Below are 26,521 nucleotides of genomic sequence, written 5' to 3'. Positions count from 1 at the left end.
CAGTCAGCTGAGGTGATTATGTGACAACCCCGAAAGCCTTTAATATCCATCCCATGTTTGCAATCCATCCCCACATTGGGGACCTGAAAGTCAGGAAAATATCTGCATTTGGAGACTCAGGATACAGCTCTGAAGAAATGAAGAAGTCTCCATTTGGAGAGGAAACTGCAGTTTCTAAGATTGTAGAGATGAAACGGATGAGCGAGATGAGTTCCCACAGAGACTTAGCACCATCGTAAGTCCCCAAGATTGGGTAGACAAGGTCAAAAAATCACCAGGCAAAAGGGGTGAAGAGCACCCTATGTTTCCCTTCCTTCAGAGGTATACTGTGGACTTAGGCCCACTTCATCTACTAGCCCCAAAGGGACATTTTGAAAAGTGCGCAGAAGCTGACTTTCTTCCCAACTGCTTATCTCAATATGTCGCATTTTGGGGGGTTCAAATTTGTAAAATATTACAACCTCAACGCCCATCCAGCCTACTCTAGTAATTTTTAAAAACTTCAAAAAAAATTTTTCCTGAATTGGCACATGACTGCTGTTACCATTTTGTGCGGTCTCTTTGTTGGCAAGCTGTCAGAGAAAAAGCCATTTCACATTGGATGCTTTCTTCATTAAAACCCCAGTTCTACTGTCCATCCCAAAGCCCTACCATAACATCCTGCACACTCTTTACTCCCACTCTACCTGTTATCACTGAAGTGACAGACTTTTTTTAAAGCAAAACTAGAGTTGTAATTGGGGGCTTTTTTTTTTTTTTCCAGGAAAGTGTACATTTTCCAGATTACCACACATTATTATAAAAGTGGAAAAGGGATTCAGTCAGACTCATAAGCCTTCACCAGGATACTCAGTAGCTTGGTTTAAGTCCCAGACAATTCCAGGATCCCATGTACCTGTGGTGTTCTAAGTAACAAAGGGAGATTTTCTTGTTCCCTTTAAGGGGAGGGAGGGAGAGAGAGAGGAGGTAAGAATGAGAAGTGACTCCAAGTACACCCAGACAGTGTAACCAAAAGCAAGCAAACTGATGTGGGCATCCGAAAAGTCCTGAGTCCTGGAAGAGCCATCAGTGTTAACAACAGCTATGACCTTGGAGGGTTCAATGTTTCACCTGCTTTAACAACCACTTGGTCCAACACTAGCATCTTAGAACTGAAGAAACCCAGACCCCTTTCATGATTTGAAATTCCAAGATTCTATGTTCCTAGGTTTATACAAGGCCTGGGGCCTGACTTTCAATATGACCCTCAGAAAATGTCAATAAACCCATATTCAGAAATAGATATTACATGTGGCTCTACATTCATTATTTTAATCACATCTAATCATTTCCGAATGACATGGATGCTGTTTCCTGGCCATTACAGACATGTGCATTCACACTGTATATTCATCTGCCCTAAAAAACGCCGCCAGCCCCAACGTGCCATTAGCTAAAAGAGCAACAGGACTTAGTAAATCTCAAGCATGTTTTATAAACAAGGTTGTGGCAAAAGTGGGTAAATACAGACGAGCACAGGTTAGTGTTCAAAAACTCACAGGACTTAAAATTTCCTTTTTTGGCAATTACGTTCTGATTCTGTATCACTTATTTTTGAACATTCTTACTCTCCCCTATTGGAGTCAAGCTTATAGGCCAGACTCTATACGTGCATTGTCACCCAAAGAGTATTTTGGTAATAATCACAATTAAGGAATGAAGGATTTACTGTGAGATATTTTCTATATTTTAACATAAACAAAGGAAATCTCACAAGGTGTGACTGACTGCACCCACCAGCTCAACCAGGAATGGTATCACTATGAAATCAGAAGTCCCCCACACCTCAAGCAGGCTGACACCAGGCCCATATTCCAAGGCTGCAGCTGACCCTTGGCTGTAATACCAATCGACCACATGTGTGGTGGATAGGGCTACTAGAAGTTGATCTAATGGAGGCAGAAATGACCACAATAACAGGACACTTAGCAAGTCCTCTGTCACACCAAAATGCCAAGTGAGGAAAACAAAAAGGACTCAAGGCAGTAGAACTCATTCTCCAAATCAGCAGCTGCAGATAAAGGCAACCCAAGATCATGACCATTTTTAGGTAAAAGCATGTGCTGGTAATGGCAAGACTTCATTTATTTTGGGAACTCTTAAACTAAATTGAAAAAGGGTGGTTTCTCAAGTGGATGTTCTAGGGTGAGCACACAACAGAATGGGGTGGCGGAGCGCCTTGGGCCGGCCTGCCCATGTTACATGTGACATTAATGATGAGACACTGTACTGTTCCACTGGCTAAAACCATTAGTAGTTGTAAAGCTTCCTAATCACTGTACTTGTGAAGATCCAGGAGTCTGGGTTAAAAGGCTTCTACTTGTTTACGCTAAGTAAGCATTCAGATGAATCAGGAAAACAAAGGGATTTGTTCCCTATAGAGACTAACTCTCCACCCCTCCCTTCTGGCACCACTCAGGTTAAATTGTGGAGCTGTCCTAAACTTTCAGCAAATCCCGATTCCAATACACATGCTCATGGATATACTGAGTGCACCAGAATCACAAAGGCGTTCTCTGCATTGGCCAGTGACAGGGTCCAGCATAGGCGAAGAAAAGAAAAGAAAACCCTTGCACACTACTACAAACTGCAGAGATAGGGGGCATCAGCTATTCCAACAACATGAGCCAGTGGGGGCAGGCCCGAGTAAACGGTACTCTTCTTCGCGCAATGGGCACGGAGTGATTCAAGAAGACTGCAATGCCTTCTTGTACTCAGAAAGTTAAAATCAGGAATCCTCTGAAGGGACAAGAATCTGAAGATTTATAAGAGGGGCTACTAAAAGCCCCATTAGGACCCTCTCTAAACTCTTCCCATTTAAGCGGAGAGGCAAATAGCCCCCACTGGCATTTATATTTAGAATGGGCTGGAAGAGAGGAAGAGCCCACATCTGAAGGTCTCTGACATACCCATGACATAAATCATTTCAGGGTAAGGCTGTCAGCGTGCATCTTCTGCTCTGCCCTTTAAATGGATTGGACCCCAACATCACATTCTCCTCGGGGTAGGGAGTGGGGGGTGGGAGTTTCATGGAGAACAAAGAAGTCACCACTTTCTTTATCCTCCCACGAAAGACAGATGTAGTAAAAATATCTGCAGTGTAACATCCACTCACTTTAAAATACTGAACTGCAAACAGGTACACCGAATGATAATGTTTGTGAGCCCCTAAATCTACACAAAGATGTATCTACTAAAAAGAACATGGAAACCAGTCTATTAAAGAAAGGCTAAGTGTGTGATTGATTGCACTTACATGTGCTCTCATTTGTAAAGCTACATTTAGTGGTTGCAACCTTATATAGAAAATCTGAACAACGGGACAGTTTTCATATTTTTTTTTTCATCACTGTTTCAAATTAAAAAAAAAAGATTTATGGTAACTGAAGAGCACACAAATAACATACAAAAAGAAAAAAAAAAAAGCCAGCTATTTTATCCTTTCAGTGTGGTTAGCAAGGCTCCTTTGTGTCTACAAATTTCCCTGGGTGGTGCTGTTGCCAAGAAATTCTAATTCATGACAAGGTTTTCTGCAAATTGGGGACAGAGGCAAACCTGCAGATGCAGAGACCCTATAGTTGGCTTTGTCTTTCTGGCTGAGACAGCACCTGGCTGCTCAGGCCTGTAGAAGTCAGTGCAAAGGCAAGATCACCATAAAGAGGAAGAAGCAATGTAGCTCACAGAACAAACCCCATCCCTTGTATCATGAGGCTGTTCTTGGAAGGCAACCATTTTTGTAGGTTGTCCCCTAGAGATGCCTCATATCAAAGGCCCTTGTAAAAAGCGTTCCACAGTGCCTGAAACCAAGATGAAATTGCAGTGTTATGGGGACACTTTAGTTCGTACAGTAGCCAAGTATGCCATTAGTTTAAAACAATGGGGGAATGGGGGAGGAGGGAGGAATGTTCTATGATTTATTTATTTGTTTCCAGTAGCAGTGGAAAATTTTTCTCTGAGCAAAAAGCAGGCCTGAAACTGACCCCATCTGCCAATTATGAATCAGCATTAACAACAAGCATAATTCCATAAGAGTTTTCAAGTAAACATACCATGCTCCTCAATGGCATGGAGCAAAGCTAAGTGCAAATAGGACTCAGAACTTCATTACTTGACCTGCACTCGTGAAAGAGCAGACTAGGTATACAAAATCTATCCAAATTCTACAAGTCTTTGTAGCTTCTTGGGAAAAAATAACCAAGAGTATCATACCAAATCCTTTTTATTTTCCAAGTCAGCAGTAAGTCCAGAAAAATCACGACTTCTACAGGCAACAAAACTCATGAATCATCAAGTGGCACCCTATAAGCTACTCCGGCTTCTGTCCTACCTTTGACTTTTTCCTACTTTTGCTCAGATGGCTCTTGGAAAATTTCCTGCAAGTTTCCAAAGAACCGAAGGCTGGTAGCCTTAAGAGTTGTGCGTCAGCTGAATTCCATAAAATAACAGACCACATAAGCACAGTGTAATTTACAGTTATATGACAGGCAGAGATGATGTTACTTGGGCCGAGTGCTTAAGTATGCAGTCAGAGCCCAGGAATGGAGAGCTGTTAATGCAGGATGTGCATCTGGATTTTAAAATTACACCGGCAATGATTTTCAGAGTTGGATCTGCAGGTTGCTAAAGACATCACTGCCTGAAAGCCCAATGTCAAAATGACAACCCCCGTGACAGGAGGACCATCCCAAGCTGTTAAGCAGGACAATTATTCCAGGCCACAGTTTAAAATAAAATCCCTAAAGAGTCCATCCTTAATTTTCAAATGCCCAGATGTTCTTGGGTTTATTATCCAAGCCACTCTTTCTCTACAAACCAAATCAGATTATTGGAATCTCTGTATTTCGCTCATCTCCTCAAGGCCAGGTACACTGTTCACTTTCAGAGAACATCTAATAATTGCTCCTCATCTGACCTCTAAAATCTGATTACCCCAGAGCATCAGGAAACTTCCTCCTGCCTGGGGGTTCTTTGTAGCAATCTTCTTAAGCCATTTTGAGCAAAGGAGTCTCAAAATTTCACCATGTGATGGTTGACTTGGCCCCAACAGTTGCATATAACCATCCCCCCTCCTTACACAGAAGCAGCAAGAGGGTCAGGCCGGCAGGGGTGGGGGCAGGAGAGGGAGGAAGGAAGAGATGGAGGTTGGAGGTTTTGTCATCAGCATGAACTTAGAGTCACAGTCACCTTTCAAGAGAGCAGTTGTGACTACAGGGACCAGAGCAGAGAGCTCCTTAGAGCGATATCTTCTTTAGCAGAGCTTCCCCACAAGTTATATTTCAGTGTGGCCTATGAGCCTGCCTCTCAAATAGCTTGGCAAAGGGTTTTAAGGTAAGAGTAGTTGCTGGTTGGGGAGGGTTAAGTCAAGAAGGAGGGAGGTGTGTGTATTGGGGGTTGGGTGGGGGACGAGATTCCTTGGCCTGCAGATAGAAACTGAGCTAGAGGTTCCTTGACAGAGGCAAGTAGAAAGGGTTATGGAGAGGAGGGGGAAGGAAAGCACAGAAGAAGGCTTCTGAGGAAACAAGAGATCGAACGCATCCCCTAATTATCCAACCAGTGATGTTTCTTTACAGATCCAGACTCTCTCCTGGATGGTCTAACCAGATCTAGAAAAGCAGGTTTCCTCTGGAGAGGCCTTCCCCCAAAGCAGGCTTTACTACTGTGAAAACTTGAACCAAAACAAAGTTGTGTGATTCATCAGGAGGGAACGCTGTAACAAATAAAGCCAACTTTTTTTTCCCTCCAACACTGCTTAACAGTTAGTCACAAACAAGGGCTGCCTTGGGCAGGCTGACTAAATCAACAGATTCCCTACCCTAACCTGTCTAGACAGTTGTTAATATGCAACCGGTTTGACACCAGTGGGCTGACAACGTGAAAGGAAAGCTATTTCAGAAAATGAAACTCTGGCAACATTTTGCCTTCCTTAGCATGTGAAATAAAAGGAGGACAAGATCAGACCCTTCCTGAGATAGTCTCATTAGGGATGAGGGAAAGGATGCACTAAAGGAACGCCTTGCGCTATGAATGTGTGAACTATGTGTGCACTCAGAGACAAAGTCGAGGGTCTCTGCCGGCATCCTTGGACAGCAATGGATTGTGGCCACACAGACAGCAGAGGCCAGCACCTGGAGGAAAACTCACCGCCTCTAATAAGGGCAGAAGAGCAACTAGTAACAAAGGTACAGTCAGAGGATCGGCTTTGCCTCTCCGCTCCCTATACGCAAACCCAAACCTCACTCGCTAAAGCAGCAACTGTTACATCCCCGCCTCAAGCTGGCAAATCCCGCTTCGGATCCTGGCAGAGGAAATTCAGCCGTTCATTAGCCTTAACAAGCTGCTGTCACTGGGTGAAGTTACATGAACAGCCACACACCAAGCCTCTCGCAGTCCTCCCCAAGGGCAGGCTGGTTTCTTCAAGACGGACTGTGCGAGTTCACACTTCCAATGTGCAAATCCAGACTGTCTTCTTGGACGCTCCATGGTGCACACTGGAGTATTTTTAAAGAATACCCATGCCCCCCCCGCCCCCCACCCATCATCTTTCCTGCAGAGTGTCCCTTCAGCACTTCCTAATCCTTGCTGAGAAAAACTGTTTCCGCAGCCGATCTAGCACTTTCCACTGACCAGCACTTTCTTTATTCCACTTCACAAAGCCCAGGGAACTTGTCACCAGACCCACTTTGCCCTCAGTGGGATGCCTAGCCAACTTGGCATCAGTGCCCTTCAGCATCTAGGAGTTTCTTAACTAGTCCTCTAAGACAAAGTCAGAGGCGTGGAAGCACACACCACCCTTTGTCAGAGGCTGTGCCTTCTAACCAGGGAGGGACAACCCCCCCCCCCAAACAAAAAAGAGAAAACAAGGATACATATGGAGGCATTGCACTGGGGAAATCTACAGTGCATGGTCAGCATTAGAGAGATACATCTTCCCATCGTCCTCCTAGATATCCTTGAGTATCTTTTGTCACTGGGCTCCTCTCCCTTCTGCCCACCTTCTCATCTCAAAATCAGTTTCTATCTTTTATTGACACTCGCTCATTACTGGGAAAACACTCCGCTAGGCTCCTACCTCCTGACCCCCATCTGACGGTCGTCAGCACCAGTTGAAAGAACTGAACCTGACTTAAGGTACCACGCAGGTAGAGCTCCAGCATGTAGGGACGCAGTATCCTGTCATCCATGGCCCATAAAGCCCCAGACCAGCTTCCCACCCGGTTCCTCCGAACCCCAGAAGTTACGCAGGTCTGTGCTGGGGACAGTGAGCCCGACAACGTGTGCGCAAGGATGTGTGTTGGTGACTGAAACGCAGGCAGCTCAGACCGGCTGCTCAGCTCAGCACACTAAGGGGTTAGAGGGTGGGTGGAGAGGTAAGCGCAGAGGACTGTTTCCGAAAACATTTCAGACAACAAACAGCCAAAAAAGGGGGTAAAAAATAAAACAAACAAACAAAAAAAAAAATTCAACCCCAAGCCCACACCAACGCAGCCCCTGCGTCTCCGCCGCCACCACACGATTTACACAAGTAATTTAAATCATTCACCTGCTGCCAGGTCTCCTCCAGGGATGGCAAAGCTGAGAAGTAGCCGGTGTCGTGGACAAGTTGTAGCTCCTGGAATATACTATAACTAGCCAACACGTCCATGCTGCTGCTGCCGGGCAAAACGGGAGGAGAAACCCTCCCCCGAACACAGTTGGGTCTGTTTGTTTGTCAGTCTGTCTGGCTCACCCCCCAAGAAGGCAGACATCCAGTGGCCCTTTTGTTTTGTTTTGTTTCAGTCAACTAAAAAGGAAAAAAAAAATCAATGCAGGAGAGAGGAAGAGAGGAGGTGAGAGAGGAGAGAGTGAGTGGGGTGGATGGAGAGAGGCATCCAGCATGTACAAGTGCAGACGGCTGCCAGGAAAAGGGGACTTCTCCACGGGAGTAACAATTCCCTTCCAGGGCTCTAATCACTCCAGCTCGTGGATCAGGAAGGGGGATGCAAACTCACTGACACGAAGCTGCCATCTATTTCTGCAGCGCTGTTCGCTCCTAATGCAATCTTTGCTCTTTATTTTGGGAGGTTGCATTTTTTTTTTTTCTCGCGATCGCTTCTCTCCCCCCCTTCCCTTCCCTCCCCACCCCCCACCCCATCCTTGCTAGTTTGTAGTCTCTCCCCCCCTCCTTTTCTCCTCCTCCTGCTCTTCCCCCTCCCCAAACTACCCCCCCCTCCGCCCGGCGCTCCGCGCAGCCGTGGGATCTCGGAGGAGGGCGTCCATTAGGCCGCGTGTGACCATGTAAGGTAAACAGGGGGCTCATGAAGTCACTGAGGACCAATGGGGAGCGCGGAGCGGGGTCCGGGGCGGGGCTTGGCTCGGGCGGCGAGCGCCGATTGGCAGACTGCGGATCTCCCTGCTGCCTTACAAGGCGGTGCGAGGCGAGCTATTTTTAGAGGGCTATATAAGGGGGCTGAGGCGGCTGCGCGGCGGCCGGGGAGCGCGAGCGCGAGGGACGGGGAGGGCCGCGGCGACACTCACGCCGGCTCCCGGGACGCCGAGGCGGCCGGGCTGGGGCCACGCGGCGGCCTCCGACCCTCGCTCCGGTGCCTGGCGGAGCCCTGGGCGCCCGGAGCCTGCGCCTCTCGGAGGGGTGGGGTCGCGTGTCGCCGTCCTGGCGGTGACGCGGCCGGTCAGGAGGTGAAAGTCCAGAATGCGGGGTTAGGATGCCTCCTGGAGGAGGAGCGGGGCGGGAGCCCGGCGGAGCCGCCGTCGGGGGTGGGGGAGGAGGCCCTGACACTTCCTACTCTGCCTCCCTCCGGGGCCCGGGGGCGGAGAGCCGCGAGGGAGAGGCGTGCAAAGGAGGGCCTCACTTAATAGAAAACAAACCGAGGGGGGAAAAAAAGCAAAAGGCACCAAAAGCCCCCTCACAAATTGCCCACAACCTGCCCGGACGCTGGAAAAAGCGCCCGAGGAGGAAGTGGCACACAATGGAACCAAACAAAGGGGAACAGCGTCGAGCGAGCAACCTGCGCCCGCCCCCCGCGCGCAGCGCGCAGTCCCCGCCCCCGCCCCGCCCCGCCCCGCCCCGCCCCGCCCCGCCGCGCCCGCGCCTCGGTGCGCGCCGCCGCCCCCCGCCCGCCCGCCGGCACTGCGCTGGGACCCCGCGGGGGTTCCGCGCCGGGAGCCAGGCTCCCAGTTAGGGTTGATCGAAAGGGGACGTTTCGCTGGAGTGTGAGTCACAGAGAATGGAAGACGCCCGGGTAGACGCGGAGCGCTCGCAGGAGCCGGCCGCTTGGGGATGGGGGGGATGGTGTTCAAACCTGAAGCTCCCCGGAGTGGCTTCGGGAGAAGTGTCTGCCGAGCTGCGGTGGTGACAGGCGGAACCGGATCGGACTCTGGAGCTGGCGGATAGAAATATATAGATGGAGATACTTTTATCTCTTACATGAAAACTTTGCACAACACACTTTTTTTTTTTTTAAGGGTCGACTAGTTGTTTGACCTTATGTGGTTAGTGTCATTCAGGTTTCCCCCAAAATGCTCTGTGAGCTGAGCTTACATTTTTGGAATGACTGCAGAATTCGGTACTTACTCAGATGAGAAACTTAATTCTGCACGTAAGGAAAGAAACACGTCCACTTTAATCGCCCTTCTCGGCTTTCCCTCCTTCTGAATATGTGGGACTCCATATCATAATATTTACGAAACTCTGCTTTATAGAATTAGCACAATTCAAAATTCAGTACTTGCCAGGGAAAATCAAACAGAAATTACTGGATTTGAGGAAAGTCTAGTTTATTTACTTTGTGATGTCTGGAATTCTGTTGGTCAGATCTACAGCATCTATTGTAGGAATTTAATCGGCATATTTGCTGGAGTTTATGTGCATGGGATGTGCAAAGATGTTAGCGCATTTAATATGATACATACGCATTTGTGGTGCTAGGGCATAAATGGCATAAAAAGGTTAAACGCCATGCATGAATAGGGTGATATCATGCTAGCATACATATGTGTTAGCACCAGTATGAGAAGGCCTCTCTTTGAAAGGCCAGATGGGCCCTTCCCAGAAGTAGAAAACCACTTAGAGCCATCACATCCCAATTAATGCATTAACTTGATCCTTATGGTCACTGGTGCTGCTTGCTAGCCATGTGACTTTGAGCTTACCGGCTCTAATTACCCATCTCAGAAATCTAGAGGGTGGTATCTGCCTTGCCTGGTTGTTAGGAAGAATCAAAGTAACATTTGTAACTCACCTAGCATTGTATATGGGACTTTTGGGTAGATTCTAAATGTTAGCTATCATTATCTCCTGGTTTTAGCTAAATAAACTAAATAATATATCTGAACTAATCAGACCCATGCGGGGACATACCAGAGTCTTAGAGAAAGAGGAGAGGTAGAAGCCCCTTGCCAGTTGTTATAAGTATTACAAATGTAATGTTCCTGTTGTGTGGGGGGATGGGGAAGAAGCCACTGAAAAATGCTGGGGTAGAAAACAAGTTCTTCAGTGAATAGGGGAAGGAAAGGAACTTAGACATAGGGAACTCAAGAGGCAGAAGGCAAGGCAAAACCAAAGCATGTAATTTGATGTTTGAACTCAAGTGAACTTAATTTCTGTTTTTCGTATTACACCATTACCATTTTTAACAAAATATGATATTCTTCTTAACTTTTAAGTTTGAAGATTTTACAGATAATAGTTAGCTAAACACTTCCAGTGTGCCAGGCTGTTTAAAAAACATAAACGTTTTTTACATGCAATGTCTCATTTCATCCTCAGGACAACGTGAGGTAGATACTTTTTCTTTATCTCCAGCTTTATGAATGAGAATACCCAGGCTTAGAAATATCAAGTTGGTCAAGGTCACACAGCTAGGAAGCGACTGAGCAGGGATTCAAATCCAGAAGCATCTGACTTTCAAGGCTGTACTTTATGGGGAACTCTGGGTGGGGAAAGCCTTTAAGTGTCTTGTTTCAAGTCAAGATTTGTTTATTAAAATGCTTGGGCATAGAGAAGGGGGGCTTCCTTTGAGGTTTTTTTCTCCATGTAAATATCAGTCATCCAGTAGACAGAAGACCTCAACCAAAATCTTAAAAATTCTGAAGACCTCATTATGACTTTTTTCAAAGCTTTATAGAATATTTTAGAATGCATTCTAAGAGATTTATGCAATGAGGCACTCCTAAAGTCACATTTTTAATATCAGTCATATTTATCTACTTTTATGGCCTTGAGACCCTAGGTTCACATTGTAAAACACATGCAAAGAATCTGAATGTATAAAATAATCAACAAATTAAGATCACAAGGGAACTTTGGCAGTCAAACAAACCAGTAATGAACAGCATGTCTATAAGTACCACATACTGAATGCTTTCTCTGTACCTGGCATATTATACATGTTCTTCTCATCTGGTGTTCACCACAATCTTGTGATGGAGTGGTCATTGCTTGATTTTCACAGATGAACATATCAAAGTTCAGAGAGGGCACACAATTTGCCCATTACTATAAGTCTGTTAAGTGACAGAAGAAGATTCAAATAAAGGTCTGAATCCAAGATGACTCCAAAGTCTGTGTCCTCTGCATATGTTATCTTACAAGACACTAATACTACTTTTAATAATATCACCTTCTGGAAGTTATCCCATAGGAAACAGCTAAGAGTAAATAATATTAACCTGTCTCCCCCAACAAAACTAAGAAATGGAACTATTTTATGAACAACACAGTAAAAATGTAGTATGTAAATAAACACAACCAAGATATCAGACTATTTCTACTAGAAAAGTCTGATTCATTAGTACAGGAAGTCCTTATTAGCATTGTGTGATTAGCATTGGTAAAGCCTCCTTAAAATAATTCTATTTAAAACAGGGACTAAATTTCAGAGAAATTGGTGAAAAGTGGACTTTATTTGAAAATAAAACTCAGTGTTATTAAAATATATTTAACCTATCTTCTACGGAACAAAATTTATGTTGTAAGTACAACTATGTGCTAATTATGGAATGAATAAACAATCAAGATTATTGCTGGCTTAATTTTTTTCTAACAGATATGAATCACCTTACAACATGCTTTATTTCATATTTGACTTTTAGGCCATAATAAAAAAGAGGGTTGTTTTGTGAAAATGTTTGAGGGCTTCATCCGTTTTCCCAGGGATCTCACTTAATTTTTTGATATTCGCAGTATTCTCTTCATTTCTTCGGAAACATCAATATAGTCATCATCCCTGTTGACTTTACCTTCACTTGTTTGTTTAACTCCGTAGAACCTTGTTTGCCAGTTCCTTTACCAACCTCACTTCCATTGATACCATGAAACCTTACACCTTTTGCAAGATTTGCAATTTCACTTCACAATAGAACTGAATATTTGCATTGAGTCATAAATGGTTACCACAGTGGGGAGTGAAGGAGGGGAGTCTAATGTTTAAAAGATTTTTGGACAGGGAACTAATTTATAGGTTGCCATATCATTAATAAATATTTTGATCTACTTATGACTTTTGCTTCCCTTTACAATCTCACTACAGTGAAAGAAAGTGTGAACTTAGGGAGCCTGACTGTCAAAGAGGTGGAGGTTAGTAAACAAGACTGAGAGAAACAGTTTGAGTCTGGAAGAAAAAGTATGTCCATATGTGTCATACAATAAATGATGTACATATGTACATATAACCAGAGAGTTGTTTCATGCTTGAAAAAAAAAGATGGCATCTTCTTCAGACCTCTCATATCTTAGATAAAATATTCCTCAAGGATAGATATCTCCTTTTGTTTTTATTCTGTACTCACTTTCTGCTCATAATTTGGTTTCCCCACTTGTTCTGCCTACAGGGAAAGAATGTACTGGCTACAACCAGAGGAGCCTGGTGCTCGTTGTGACAGTTTCAGTTGTTTTGTCAATACAAAGACATTTTAGTTATAATTGTATTTTTTGTGAGTGTAGTTAGCATGGGTCTGGCTCCCTGGATGTGTTCAATATTGAGACTCTGACATGTTGAGGTTTCTGGACATGATGGGCAGAAAGAAAGAGAGAAGAAGAAGGAAAGAAGGAAAGAAAGGAAGAAAGGAGGGGGAGAAAGGGAGGGTGGGAGGAAAATCTTGGTCTTAATGAATTAACCAAAATTTCTTGGCAGATAGTTTATTGTTGTTACTGTGGCTATTGGCTTTTCAGAATTCTTTAGGTATATTATAGCTTAATTTTAAAAAATTTTAATGGAATGTTAAAGCCAACCTTGAATGTTGAATTCTTCATCATATTGGATCACACTAATGGGGTAAAGAGAGGACCTAAGGTGCACTGCTGGTGATGGCATGTTGCTCTGATTCAAGTTGTCTGTTGCTTAGCAAAAATTGACTCACTATAGTGATAAAGGTAAGGAAAGCAAAAATTTCTTTAAAAGTTTATTGTCAGAAATGCTCTGCCCAGAGCTTAGACCTGGACAGTTAATGTCATTATGACCTGTGGTGCATAATTCCTATGGAGAGCAATATCTGTAGTCACTTTTCCAGCTTGAGCCACCAGGACTTAGAAGTGTCAGTATCCTCTAATGAAAGACAAAATCATCATCTAAATTCAATGAGTTATTCAATATATATTATGTAAAACATTCATATTATCCAAAACATTTGGTCATTTGACATGCTGTAGAATGCATACATTGAAAACAGAGGTATAAGCAAAGAGACATTACCAACATTAGTGGTATTGTATCTCGGAAGTTTGAAAAAGCATTGGAAATATCTAGTCCAACTTTCACAGACCACTACTTCCTTCTGCAACATTCCTTCCAGGAGATGCCCAGTTGCTCCAAAGATGGGGAAATCCCCGCAGGCACTGGGATAAACCACTATGACTAACCCCAGCTCATTTTCTTCCTCTAAGAATAGCCTCACAAGCTACGCAGGGGGCTCTGGACAAAGATTTAGGGAAAAAGGCCAGTAGAAGATGAGAAAAGATTTTTAAATAATAAAAAGAATTCCTTTGGCTATGTAATGATAGAAATGCCAAGACAGTTGTGAAGCTAGTGAGAAATTAAGTTGCTCATGTTTTCGGGATTAGTAATAACCCTTTGCAGCATGTGAGGCACAGTTTGTACAATTGTGTGATATTTCATCCTGGGTATTTTTTTGTTGTTGAGACATGTTGAATACAACCCAGCATTGCTATTAATATGTTATATATCACTGTCAATATTTTATCAGAGTATTATCATTTTTCTTTTGAACATGCCATTTCCAAAGGTTTGGTACACACTTAATGGGATTTAACAGCAAGTATCTCAGATTTTGTAATAGAAATCAATGGGGGAATAGGATTGATTTGATAGAAAGTCTCTGTACCGCAAACTTTGCTGACAGTGGCCATTCCTTTAAGTGAGAGATACCTATTCCACAAGTGCCCAATGATGAGTTTTTATGTGTATGATAGATCTGGGTAGTTGGAAAGATTAATAATGTCAGCAGCAGTTTTTTGCTGACTGGTTGCTCATTTGAATTTCCCTGAATTTTCTTTACCAGAAGGATGCTCATTTGAATGGTTAGAACAGTCCGCTGAGTCACAGTGTTTAAAATTGGTTACTGCTCTTTCCAGGAGTTAGCAAGGCGAATGCCCTGGCCTTCCACTTAGGTGATCTAAATGGGGGGTTGGGAGGTTTGCTTCAATGTCCACCATAGCTTCACGTCCCTCTGTCAGCTCTCAGCTCTCCCTACTGCTCTGCAATGCTCACAGACCGTCCTAAGCAAATGTGGTCATGTTTTACAGAGAGTCACTTCATCTTGGCCTCTCAAGCAGGCTGGGTCTTTGCTTTGCTTCAGTGGTTGATCATTACTTGAGAAGGTAGGGCAGTCCTACTGATGGAGACCAAAAGGCAGCATAACTCCAAGAGGTTCTCTCCCTCCACCCTGTGTGTCCAAATGTGAAATTCTACCCAGCTCTCTTTGTGCCACACATTAATCTGTCCATGGTCTTTCTGTAATACCGATTCTTGAGTGTTGAGGTTTGTCTGTGTTAAATTGATGCCGAGTGTAAATGTCCTTTCCACATGTTCATGAGCATTGATCTCTTTAGAAATGAGACATTTCTTTTCTTTTCTTTTAAGATTTTATTTATTTATTTAACAGAGAGAGAGAGAGATCACAAGTAGGCAGAGAGGCAGGCGGGGGGGGGGGGGGGGGGGACAGGCTCCCTGCTTTGCAGAAAGCCCAATTCGGACTTAATCCCAAGACCCTGAGATCATGACCTGAGTCGAAGGCAGAGGCTTAACCCACTAAGCCACCCAGGTGCCCCGAGATGAAACATTTCTAGGGAACATTTGTTTGCTCACCCTACAGAGAATCTAATATCTGTAATAGTACACATAAACTTTTTAAAACCCAACTTAAAAGAGATCACACAAAATGTTGTTAGTAAAATTTTAAAATAATATTCCTCTTTCTCTAGTACTGTTTGGACACTGTGTTGTTTGTGCTGGCTTCTGTTAAGTTAGCCTAAATAGGAGGAAATGGCTTTACCTCAAATGATGTCAAATGTGGTTAAAAGAAAATAGAAGATCTAAGGCACTTAGCAAAAATGACTGTAATTAAAATTACCAACATCTGCATAAAGTACATGAGACACACTGTCAAAGAACCCACCTCACAGAGTGATTTGGAGAATATATATATATATATATATATATATATATATATATATATATATTTTTTTTTTTTTTAAGATTTTATTTATTTATTTGAGAGACAGAGAGAGAGAGAGAGCACACTAGGGGTGGGGAAGGAGCAGAGGGAGAGGAACAAGCAAACTCCATGCTGAGCCCAGAGCCCAACACAGAGCTCAGTCCCATAACTCTGAGACCATGACCTGAGCCAAAACCAAGAGTTGGATGCTCAACCAACTGAACCACTGGGGTGCCCCAGAGATGATATATTTTTTAAAATAAGGTGTGTCCCAGTCTATCAGGAAACCATGGCTATTACATTTGTTACATTTTAAGAGAGATTGTAATCTTGAATATTAGAACATTTCACAAAGTGGTGTAATAACTGACTTTTCTGGGAACTAGTAACAAGTTCAGCAAAAGGAAAGCTAGAGAACAAGAATTTGTTAAATTTAAGTTTTTTTCACACAGACCTGGAATAAAGAATGTCCTGATGCTAAATGGCCTTTAAAGATCACTTAGACAGAATATAAAGAGATCTATGTTAGCAGACTTGAAAATAAGTATTTGACAACCCTGAATTTCCTCTTTGTTTTGTCTTTACCATAGCAACCTTCTGACCTATAATTTGGTCTTCTGAGTGGACTTACTTATATGATATTGCCTTTTGTAAACTTGTAGTGTCTATTTTTATTTACGTACATATTTCATTTTTCTATTTTCAGAGAGGAAGTATGAATAAAGACAATAAAACATTGAAATGATAATACAAAAAACCGTTAGCATTAACTAAAAGACAGGAGTCGAGTACTAAAGGGAGAGGGAAGAAGAAAAGTAATAAGGATCCATTACCATTTCAGCTGTGTCTCCTATTAAAACTGTCCAAGCTATGTTGTTACTTATAAATTATTTCCTTGTAAATTTGCCTAATGTGAACCCATACCCCTAGAGCACAGAGTCTCACCTCTATGAAGTTAATTATTTGGTATAAGTTGGCAAAACTGAGCTTGATATTTTTCAATTCTGTTGACTCCACTAAGATGACCAAGTAGTCTTATTTAAAGACATATAATTTCATTTACTCAACAGTTATTGAGCACCTGTTCTGTCAAACACTAGACTGGTGGTTGGTCTATAATGAGGACTGAGATATGATTCTTACCTTTCCAGAACTGACGTGCTAAACAAAGAAAGATACAAATAAAAACTAATATGGATAATATGGCAGACTAGATAATTGGGACAGACTTTCTCTATGTAAAAATAACCAAAATTCTAGGACATAAGCATTGATGAGCTGACAAGATAATAAGGAATAATTGAGCTAAAATCTAAATAAAAGTGAGATTCAACATAGTTTCTGGCATAGAACACTCTTAAACTCAATATTACCAGCCCTGGCTGTATATTAAATAGAGCTTTAAAAATACCAGTGAATGATGTGGCTTCTAGCAAACATGTACTAGCTAGTGTTGGTTGAGCACCAATCCCCATCCTCAACTTCTAAAAGCAACTGAGAAATCTAGAAAAAATTTAAAAAATACATGGTGATGGTACTGTAGAAGTAACAATGGAGCATGAACTCACTCACCAAGCCCAGATCCTGAAAAGAAAAGATGCCAAAGAGATAAGCCCCCAAATCAGCATGGTTTTATGCCATTGCGGTAATTACCTAAGAGAAAGTTGAGCTATGAAGCTGAGCAGAAAATATAGTGAAAAGGAAGGTAAGCAAAGGTTTTATGAAATCCAAAAGTCTGGGGGTATAAGTATTAGAGTTTAGCCAAGAGGTTGAAGAAATGTGAGGGGCAGAAAAAGACTATCCCTTACCAGGAATGAAGTCTGACTTTGAGCTATAACAATACCTAATTGGAGCAAAGTAATCCCCTTTCATCAAGCTGCCTTCAGAAGAAGAAAATAAATCCTCTCTGTAAAAAAGTAATCCAGAACTGGAACTCACTCTACAATTTTTTATACTCAACGTCCAATACTCTTTAAAAACATAAAAAGGTAAAAATTCTCCAAACCAAGATTTTAAAAATTTAATAAAAACAGGCCCATAGGAAATCTAAATATTGTTATTATTAGACTTGCCCTTTGAAACAACTGTCATTAACATAAATAAGAAATTGAAAGATAAGAAGGGGGATTTTAGCCTAGAATTGGAGACTATAACAAAAAATGAATTTCTGGAACTAAAAATCACAATTGGAAATAAAAATTTAATGGAAGGGTTTGAGGTGTTTCAACTTAACTGGATCACATTGTGCCCAGGTATTTCTGAATGTGTCTGTGAAGGTGATTCAGGATGAGTTCAGCATTTGAATCGGTGGACCTGGTAAGCAGTTTGTCCGTCCCGTGTGAATTGGGCACTATCCAATCCCTTGAAGGTCTGAGAACAAAAAGATAGAAAAAGAAAGAATTTGGCCTTTTCTGCCTGACTGCTTGAGCTGGGACATTGATCCAGCTTGGAATCTACATCATTGGTTTCCCTGGATCTCGGGCCTTTGGACTTGAACTGAATTACACTACCGGCTTTCCTGGGTCTCCACCTTGGAGATGGCAAATTGTGGGACTTGTCAGCCTTCATAATTGTGTGAACCAATTCTTTATAATAAATCTCTTCATATAAAGCTCCTATTGATATCTATACATCTAGATACATACCGATGTATGTATAGATACAAACTATTGGCGCTGTTTCTCTAGAGAGCCCTGACTAATACAGAGTTTAACAATATATTAAACACAGGTGAGATAATTGGAAGTTGGTAAGCAAGAAATATTCAGGTAAAAGGATAGGGATGCAAAAGGTGATGAAAAGGGAAAAAAGTGCAAAAGGTAAATGGGGCAAGGTGAAACATTCTCCCATCTATATCACTGTATTCCATAAAAATGGATAGAAAGATTGGGAGACAAGCAACATGTGAGGGCTTAAAGACTGAGAATTTTCCAATATTGAACAAAAAAACATCTAAATCCATGGATATCCATCCCCAAGTTGGATAATACAACTAAACTATTGCTAAGCGATTCATGGGGAAATTTCTATCAAAGAGAAAATCTGAAAAGCATTTACATAAGAGACACTTCATTTTCAAGAGTACAAAGATAGGACTTCATTCTTCACTCGCAACAGAAGCATTGGAAGAAAAGACAATGGAATGGCATATTCAAAGTCCTACAAGAAAATAGCTGCCAATTTAGATTTCTATACCCACTAAAAATGGAAAACATCCTCCAAAAATTGCTGGGGGCAGATCTTCTCTAAAGTAATACTAAGGACAGTTCTTCATCACAAGGATAAGGTACCAGATGAAGATATGATGAATGGTTGTGGGGGAGGGAGGGAGGAATGTAAATGCTTGTTTAAAACAATAGTAATTAGGTCTATGAGGTTTTAAATTACATGAAATTAAAATAGCACAAAAGTAGAGGAGTAAATGAAGTTAAAATAGTCTAATACCCTTGCATCATCCCAGTCATCTCAGGGCATAGAAAAAGTACTAATGTGTATTAGACTTCAACAAATCAAAGAGAAATGCTATAATTTCTAAGGTAACCTAAAAAAAAAAATTTAAGAATTTTACATAACAAGCTAATAAAAGGGAAGAAATAAAATGATTAATTCAGGAAAGGAGACCAAAAGAAATAAGGTAAGTAGTAAAAATAGAAAATAAAAAGGAAGATGGTATATTTAAATCCCAAAATTTCAGTTATTTCAATCATTGCAAATAGATTAAAATATCCAATTAAAAGACAGTGTCTAACTAAGTAAAAAGTAAAACTCAAGTATAATGAAATTTCCATTTTTGTAGTTTGAAATGGTCTAATATTGACAGTTCTAAGTACTTCTATCAGAAATGGATGCTATTTATAAAAGATACTTGTTAAACATGAGGGGAAAGGTTGAGAATGAAAGGAAGAAAAATGATAGACCATGCAAATTTAACTAAAACAAGGTTGTCTTAGCTCTAAGAATATTCAGCAAATCAGATTTTAGGTTAGTAAACAAAGTAGACATAGAAAGGTACCTTATAATACAATAGTCCACTTAAAGATACAGCATTTCTAGATCTATTGATACAGACTCAAAATGATTAAGTAAACTGGAAGAAGTAGAGAAAAAATAGAAAAATCTACAGTCACACTGATAGAGTTTAATTTTTTTTGATAACTGATAGAACAAACAGACAAAAATCAGTAAAGATACAAATACTTGAGCATAAAGATGTCTCTCTACCTAATTACCAAATAGAACCTGGCACTTAATGCTCATAGAAAAAACACTTTCAACTGCATGCAGAAAAGTTACCAAAATAGACCATATATTGTGCCATATACAAGTCTCAGCAAATTTCAAAGAGTGAAAACTATACAGAATAGATGATCTCGCCACAATGATATTTAAGCCAGAAATAAATAATAAAAAGATAACTGTAGAGTCCTCATGTATTTGAAAATTAGGAAATACACTACTAAATAACCTATGAGTTAAAGACAATATCACAGAAAAAAAAATTTTTTTGAACTACTTAAACATGATATATAGACAGATATGTAAGCAAGGATAGTAAAATGCTAGTGATAGAATATGGATGGTGAGTGTATGGTTATTCACTGGGAAATTTTGTTGCTTTCAGTTCAAATTTCCTTTGTGTCAAAAATCTTTTTAGGTTCTTGATTTTGTAGTATAACACTTAGAATTACATGTCACCTACAAATTGGATAGGCCTAATAATAGCAGCTAACTATATAAAGACTCCTAGGTACCAAGCACTGTTCTGAGTGTTTACATGTGTTATATCATGCTCACAACAACCCTCTGAGTCAGGTACTAATCATACACCCATTATGCATATTTAAAAGCTGAGGCACAGGGAAGTGAAGCTGTGGGCCACATAGTTTCTATGTATGAGCTGAATCCACAGCCTGCATGCTTAGTCTCTACCCTATGCTTTGCCCCCTCAGATCTCTGAGGGCAACTTATACAGACAAGACGAAAATGCTGAACCCTTTTAAAGACTATCCTCCAAACTGAGACTCTGCTGGGGGGAACTATAAAGCCAATGGACCATTTATCACGTTCTATAGCTTGTCATCTTGTGTATGAGGGCACAATGAAGGATTTCACTGGCTACTTTGTTTAGATATACCATGTCCACAACCCTGATGCCTGACTAGGTCATCCTCAAATAGGGATATTGTGCTATTTGGGCCTGACTCCATTTGGGGCATAGATGCTAGTTTCTGAAGATAATGGCTTCCTTTTGGGGGACTATGGAAGCCATAAGTTTAATAACTGATTCCAAAATTTTGCCAAGAAATGATGTCTAGAATCAAAATATAATCTGGGGTCATTGGGTGGCACAGTTGATAAAACGTCTGATTCTTGGTTTTGGCTCTGGTCATGATCTCAGAGTGGCGAGACTGAGCTCCAAGTTGGGCTCCACACTGAGCATGGACTTGACTTGAAATTCTTCCTCCTTCTCCCTCTGGCTGGATGCTCTCCCAGATGCTCTCTCTAAAAGAAATAATAACTCATTTTAAAAAAGAAGAAGAAAAATATAATCTGACCCAGGAGGGGACTTTGATGGGTCTCTAAATAGACTGTTATAAGAATACCCATGTTACTAAGAAAAAAGGATTCTTGGCCATGAGTCTACTTCCTGGGTACCCCTAACACTGTTTTATAGATTTAGTTAATTCTTAGATCATAGCTCACTCAGTTCTAATGTCTTCTAGGTAAGTCTACACTCTGCCTGTAATTGTCCCTGGTTATATGTCTTTCCTTCCAACTTCTACACATCCTTTTAGAAGCTGAGCTTATTGAAGATATCCCCAAGATAGGGCAGAATCTTTAGGTATTTTTACATAATCTCATCAGTAGAGTCACTCATTGATATATTGTCAGAATTTCAGTTTTGAAAGTGTCCTATTCCTCTTGGGTTCAGCTTCTCTTTCAATAATAGAGACCTTGCTACTAACAGTATGTTCCTGGGACACCTGGGTGACTCAGTCAGTTAAGTGTCTGACTCTTGATTTCCACTCAGGTCATAATCTCAGGGTCATGAGTTGGAACCCTGAATTGGACTCAACACTGGGCTCTGCACTCAGCATGGATTCTTCTTGTCTTTCTCCCTGTGCTCCTCCCCCTGCTCTCACTCTTAATCTCTCTCTCAAATAAATAAATAAATAAAATCCTTTAAAAAAATAATAAGATGGATTATGATCCTTGGACCAGCAGCATTGACATAGCTGACATTTGTTAGAATTGCACATTGGCAAACCACACCCCAGACCTACCGAATTGCAATATACATTTTAACAAAATGCCCATGTTATCTGTGTACACACAAAGTTTGAGAAGTGTTGTTATAGGTCAAGGACTTATGTCCTCTCTTTTTCTGAACTTGTGGTAAATGACTTCCTAAAGCACCCATTTCCCTAGGGCCACACCCACCAACCGGCCTCCTATTTATTCTGAGATCATGGGTTTTTCTCCTGTAGTGGCACTTCCACTTTATCAGTTGGTGTCTTCTTGCCAGTAAGATTTAGATTCAGAGGAACAACTGTTCCCCTTTCATTTCCCCAAACTTCTAAGAGAAGTCTATTTTGTTCCAACTCTCCTTTATTTCCAAGATGAGGAAGCTGAAATGTCTCCTCTTTAATCATCTTTTCACATCTGAATAGACAATCATACATTCAAGTACATTTTCATCTCTGATATTGTACTTGGTCCTCACAGAAGTCCTATGATGTAGCTAGTCTTAAAATGTTCAGAGCGCTGCTAATTATTCCCATTTGTCAGATAAGAAGGCTGAAGCTTAGAGGTTAAAGCAGTTCTTCTGAAACCATATAGCAAGTAGGGGCAACATCAGTGCAAATATCCAGACCCCTTGCTTCCTTGTCACTGCACAACTGTATCTCCAAAGTATTGCTTCAAACATCTGAGCAGTGTTGAAGGCAGAGTTACCCACCCTAGCACCACTTACCAAGCACAAACACTCTCTCCCCTGTGGAAAATGCTTTCAGTTTTCCAGCCAACTGCTTTTTAAATTTGCTACCAGAAACTTAATGCCTCCATTAGAGTATGTTCAGCTACCTGCATATTTACTTCTTGTAGTTAGGGGGTGTTCAAGGGCACTATTCTGGCAAGTGAGGTGTAAATGGTAGTTTCGTGGGCTGTATGAGTTTGCTAGGGCTATCATAACAACGTGCCATTGACAATGGCTTAAAAACCAGAAATGTCTCACAGCTCAGGAGGCTAGAAGTCTGAAATCAAGGTGTGTGCAAGGTCTGTTCCCTCCAAGTGCTATGAAGGAAAAATCTGCTCCCAATATCTCGACTTGCAGATGAGTGCCCCGCTCACAAGGTGTTCCCCCTGTCTGCACATTTCTGTGTCCAAATGTGTCCAGTATGACACAAGTCGTACTGGGTTAGGACCCACACGAGTGATGAAATTTTAACTTGATTACCTCTGTAAATATCCTGTCTCCAAATAAATCACTTTCTGAGGTCCTGGGGATTAATACTCCAACATATTCTTGGAGGGATGGGGAGACACAATTCAACCCATAACATGAGAGGAGTACGGATTTTGGGGTGTGCTTTTGCTTTCCTCACAAAAGAGGATAGCCCTGGTGTGATGTCCTCCCACTGTCCTTCCTTTGTGTTTTATATTCTGCCTCCATAGCTGGAACTGCTTGGCTTTATTGGGATTAGGAAGGAAAGACCAAAAGGGTTAAGGAGTTGAGCCCGCATGAAGAAATGCCTGACTCTTCGTATCTGTTACATGAGGAAAATTACTGCTTTTGCCAAAGTCCTCGCAATGAGGTTTCCCATGACTTATAGCCAAACATATTCCTAATATATTTTGCCATTCTCAAATAACTGGCTTTATAGCAGTTTATCAAATGATACAGTAATCCAGAGTAAAAGAGCTAGTTATGGTCAGGCTATGTTTACAAATGACTTAGATTGAGAAAGAGGTTGAAGAAACCGGATAATGAAAGTATCATACCTTGACAGACATTTTGAAAACAATGTTTATGAAAAATATGTACCTTGGAGGCTGTCCACCCATGGCCTTCAAACTCACCTTTGTTGCTAGTTCTTGAAGGTGACTGATATCTTCCATCCCCCAATGTTGTTCTCGACAAGCCAATAAAAAAAGATCCTGCCTGTTATTCTTAGCATTTATACCAAGGCTCTGGTGTGAGAGGATGAGGTCATGACTTGTTACCCTCAACAGTGGACATTTTAGTAAGTCGCTCCAAGTACTTCTTTGACGACTTCCCATGAGATCATCTCTGCAGTTACAATTTACAGTCTTAAATGAACTTCTGTTCCCTTTCACATGCTGTGCCCTGTCATGATCTCTTTTGGGATTCTTTGCAGAGCTAAAGGAGTCTGACAACTAGTGGTGGTCATGACTCCAGATATTGTAAGGAGGAAGTGCTGGGGAGAAACAAGTCCATTGCCAATGAGCCAGGCAGGATGTCCTCTGTACAGGACAGGGACTCCAACAGATAAGGCAGGAGAGGCATCTCACAAGCAAAATTTAAGGAGGCGCTCACTTTCAACACTGCATGGAACATAGCCAGCACTTCTTAATGTTCACCCTGGGCATTTCTCCTGCCGTCAAGTAAGAATGATCTCCAAGGGACACTCTTATGTTTTATTACTTTCAGTGGAATCACTGTACTCCTAAAAACACATTCGCAGAAAAAAAGAGAATCTTTCTTCCTCATATCCAGACATTTAACTTTTTTAAAAAAGATTTTATTTTATTATTTTTTATTTATTTCTTTTCAGTGTAACAGAATTCATTGTTTATGCACCACATCCAGCACTCCATGCAATACTTACCCTCCTTAATACCCAGCACCTGGCTCCCCCAACCTCCCACCACCCCCGCCCTTTCAAAACCCTCAGATTGTTTTTCAGAGTCCACAGTCTCTCATGGTTCATCTCCCCTTCCAATTTCCCTCAACTCCCTTCTCCTCTCCATCTCCCTATGTCCTCCATGCTATTTGTTATGCTCCACAAATAAGTGAAACCATATGATAATTGACTCTCTCTGCTTGACTTATTTCACTCAGCATAATCTCTTCCAGTCCCGCCATGTTGCTACAAAAGTTGGGTATTCATCCTTTCTGATGGAGGCATAATACTCCATAGTGTATATGGACCACATCTTCCTTATCCATTCGTCCATTGAAGGGCATCTTGGTTCTTTCCATAGTTTGGCAACCATGGCCATTGCTGCTATAAACATTGGGGTACAGATGGCTCTTCTTTTCACTATATCTGTATCTTTGGGGTAAATACCCAGACATTTAACTTTTTACAGTGGTAATTCAAATGAACGAGTACCTATGCACTGAAACTCAAAAGATATTGTATTTATACTATCTGTAACACTAAGAAATTCTGCAATGTGGGCACCGTCTGGATCCCACTTTGTAGCTGAGACCAAGAGAGATTCAGTGGCTGGCCCCTTGGCCCCACAGAAGACAGGGCCACACTAACAGGTGTCTACCTTTTCCATTCCCATCCCCTCTGCCTGCATCCTGCCCTCCCTTGAGGCTGGGAAATCCATGCTTTCTCAGCATTTCTTGTTTTAATTCCCTCAATCCCCACAAATTCTACCTCTTCATCCCTCGGTCAGATTTCTCTTACTTAACTAAAAGATATCATTATTGCTTTGCTTTTGCGGTTTCTTGATCTTTTCCAGCTTAAAAAAAAAATTCATTGAGTTTGAGAGTAGATCAGTATGTCAAGTTTTCTCAAAACATTCTTTAAAGCCATTTTCTGACTTAAATGTCTAGAGGGCAGAGCTAAATGGGGCCACCAGGTAAGAAAGCAGGACGGCTCCACACACTTTAGAGGGGAGGAGGAGGGAGAAAATGGAAAGGAAAAATCTTATTAGGTTTTGTAGGTCAGGGAAATCCTTTCTAGCCTGGATTTTTAAACCTTCTGAATTTTAATTGAAAGTATTTCTCCAGGGTATTTACTTTAACATGACTGTGCACTCTCAAAAAAATATTCCCTATTCATATTAGAAAAATATTACAAATTCCAGGAAGAGAAGATTGCATTAGAAGGAAGAATACAATGATGAGCCCTTTCTGCTTCGGACAGTAACCGTGAAATTGCTGGCAACCATAAAAGCTGCCAGACTTCTATTGAGCATGTCTGCTGGGAAAATCCCAAAGCTCATGGGTATGATACATGACTGCATACTCCCACCTAGAAATTACCATTAATTCTTACAAGAAGTAGACAGTACTCCTTTCAAGATTTATGACCATCCACACCAGAAAATGCCCCCAAATTAGAAAGTAAAAAATTGATTTTAACATATCTGGGGGCTATTGTAGAAAGGTATGAAAATTAATGAACAAAACTTGGAGTCATACTGATTTTCAGTTTTGGCCTCAAATGCGAAATATTGTTTATTCTTTGTACAGTTCACACATACACACACACACACACACACACATACACACACTCCCCGTCTCTCTCCCTCTCTCTTTCAAAGATAGAAATTCTCAATTGTTTTCTTATAACAAATGGAAAATCAAGTGATAGGCAAATGTCACTACTCATCTTCTCTTAATTCAAGTATACCTCTTTATCCAAACCAGAAATTACTCTATTCTCTTTTTTTCTTCAAATAGACATATTACAACAACTGTCATTGTTAGTAGAAATTCAGTTTATAATAATAGGCTTGTTTAAATAGAGCTTTTTGTATTTCTGGCTCAATATATTTTTTAGTATTATATCTTCTCATCTTCATTATGTTCCTATAAAGGAGGTTACTTATAATT

The 26,521-nt window shown here is 41.4% G+C and overlaps 2 protein-coding genes across 4 annotated transcripts in view; both read right to left on the bottom strand.

Annotated features, from left to right (window-relative positions):
• KLF7 (KLF transcription factor 7) overlaps positions 1–8,427 on the bottom strand; it is a 90,260-nt gene extending 81,833 nt beyond the window's left edge. The window contains exons 1-2 of one of the 3 annotated variants that reach the window (XM_082689110.1): positions 8,028–8,164; positions 7,580–7,819 (exon numbers count right to left, since the gene is read on the bottom strand). In XM_082689110.1, coding sequence (XP_082545236.1) covers positions 7,580–7,681 — 102 coding nt within the window. In that variant the 5' untranslated portion in view covers positions 7,682–7,819; positions 8,028–8,164. Of the gene's footprint in view, positions 1–7,579 lie in introns of all 3 variants that reach the window. The other 2 variants (XM_082689111.1, XM_082689112.1) reach the window with 2 other exon arrangements.
• Positions 1–26,521, bottom strand: part of PLEKHM3 (pleckstrin homology domain containing M3) — a 1,279,556-nt gene that overhangs the window by 508,657 nt on the left and 744,378 nt on the right. The gene's annotated exons all lie outside the window — the stretch shown is intronic.

Source organism: Mustela nivalis (assembly GCF_964662115.1).
Source record: "Mustela nivalis genome assembly, chromosome: 11".
Lineage (NCBI taxonomy): Eukaryota > Metazoa > Chordata > Mammalia > Carnivora > Mustelidae > Mustela > Mustela nivalis.
This window is presented reverse-complemented; position numbering and strand designations above follow the sequence as displayed.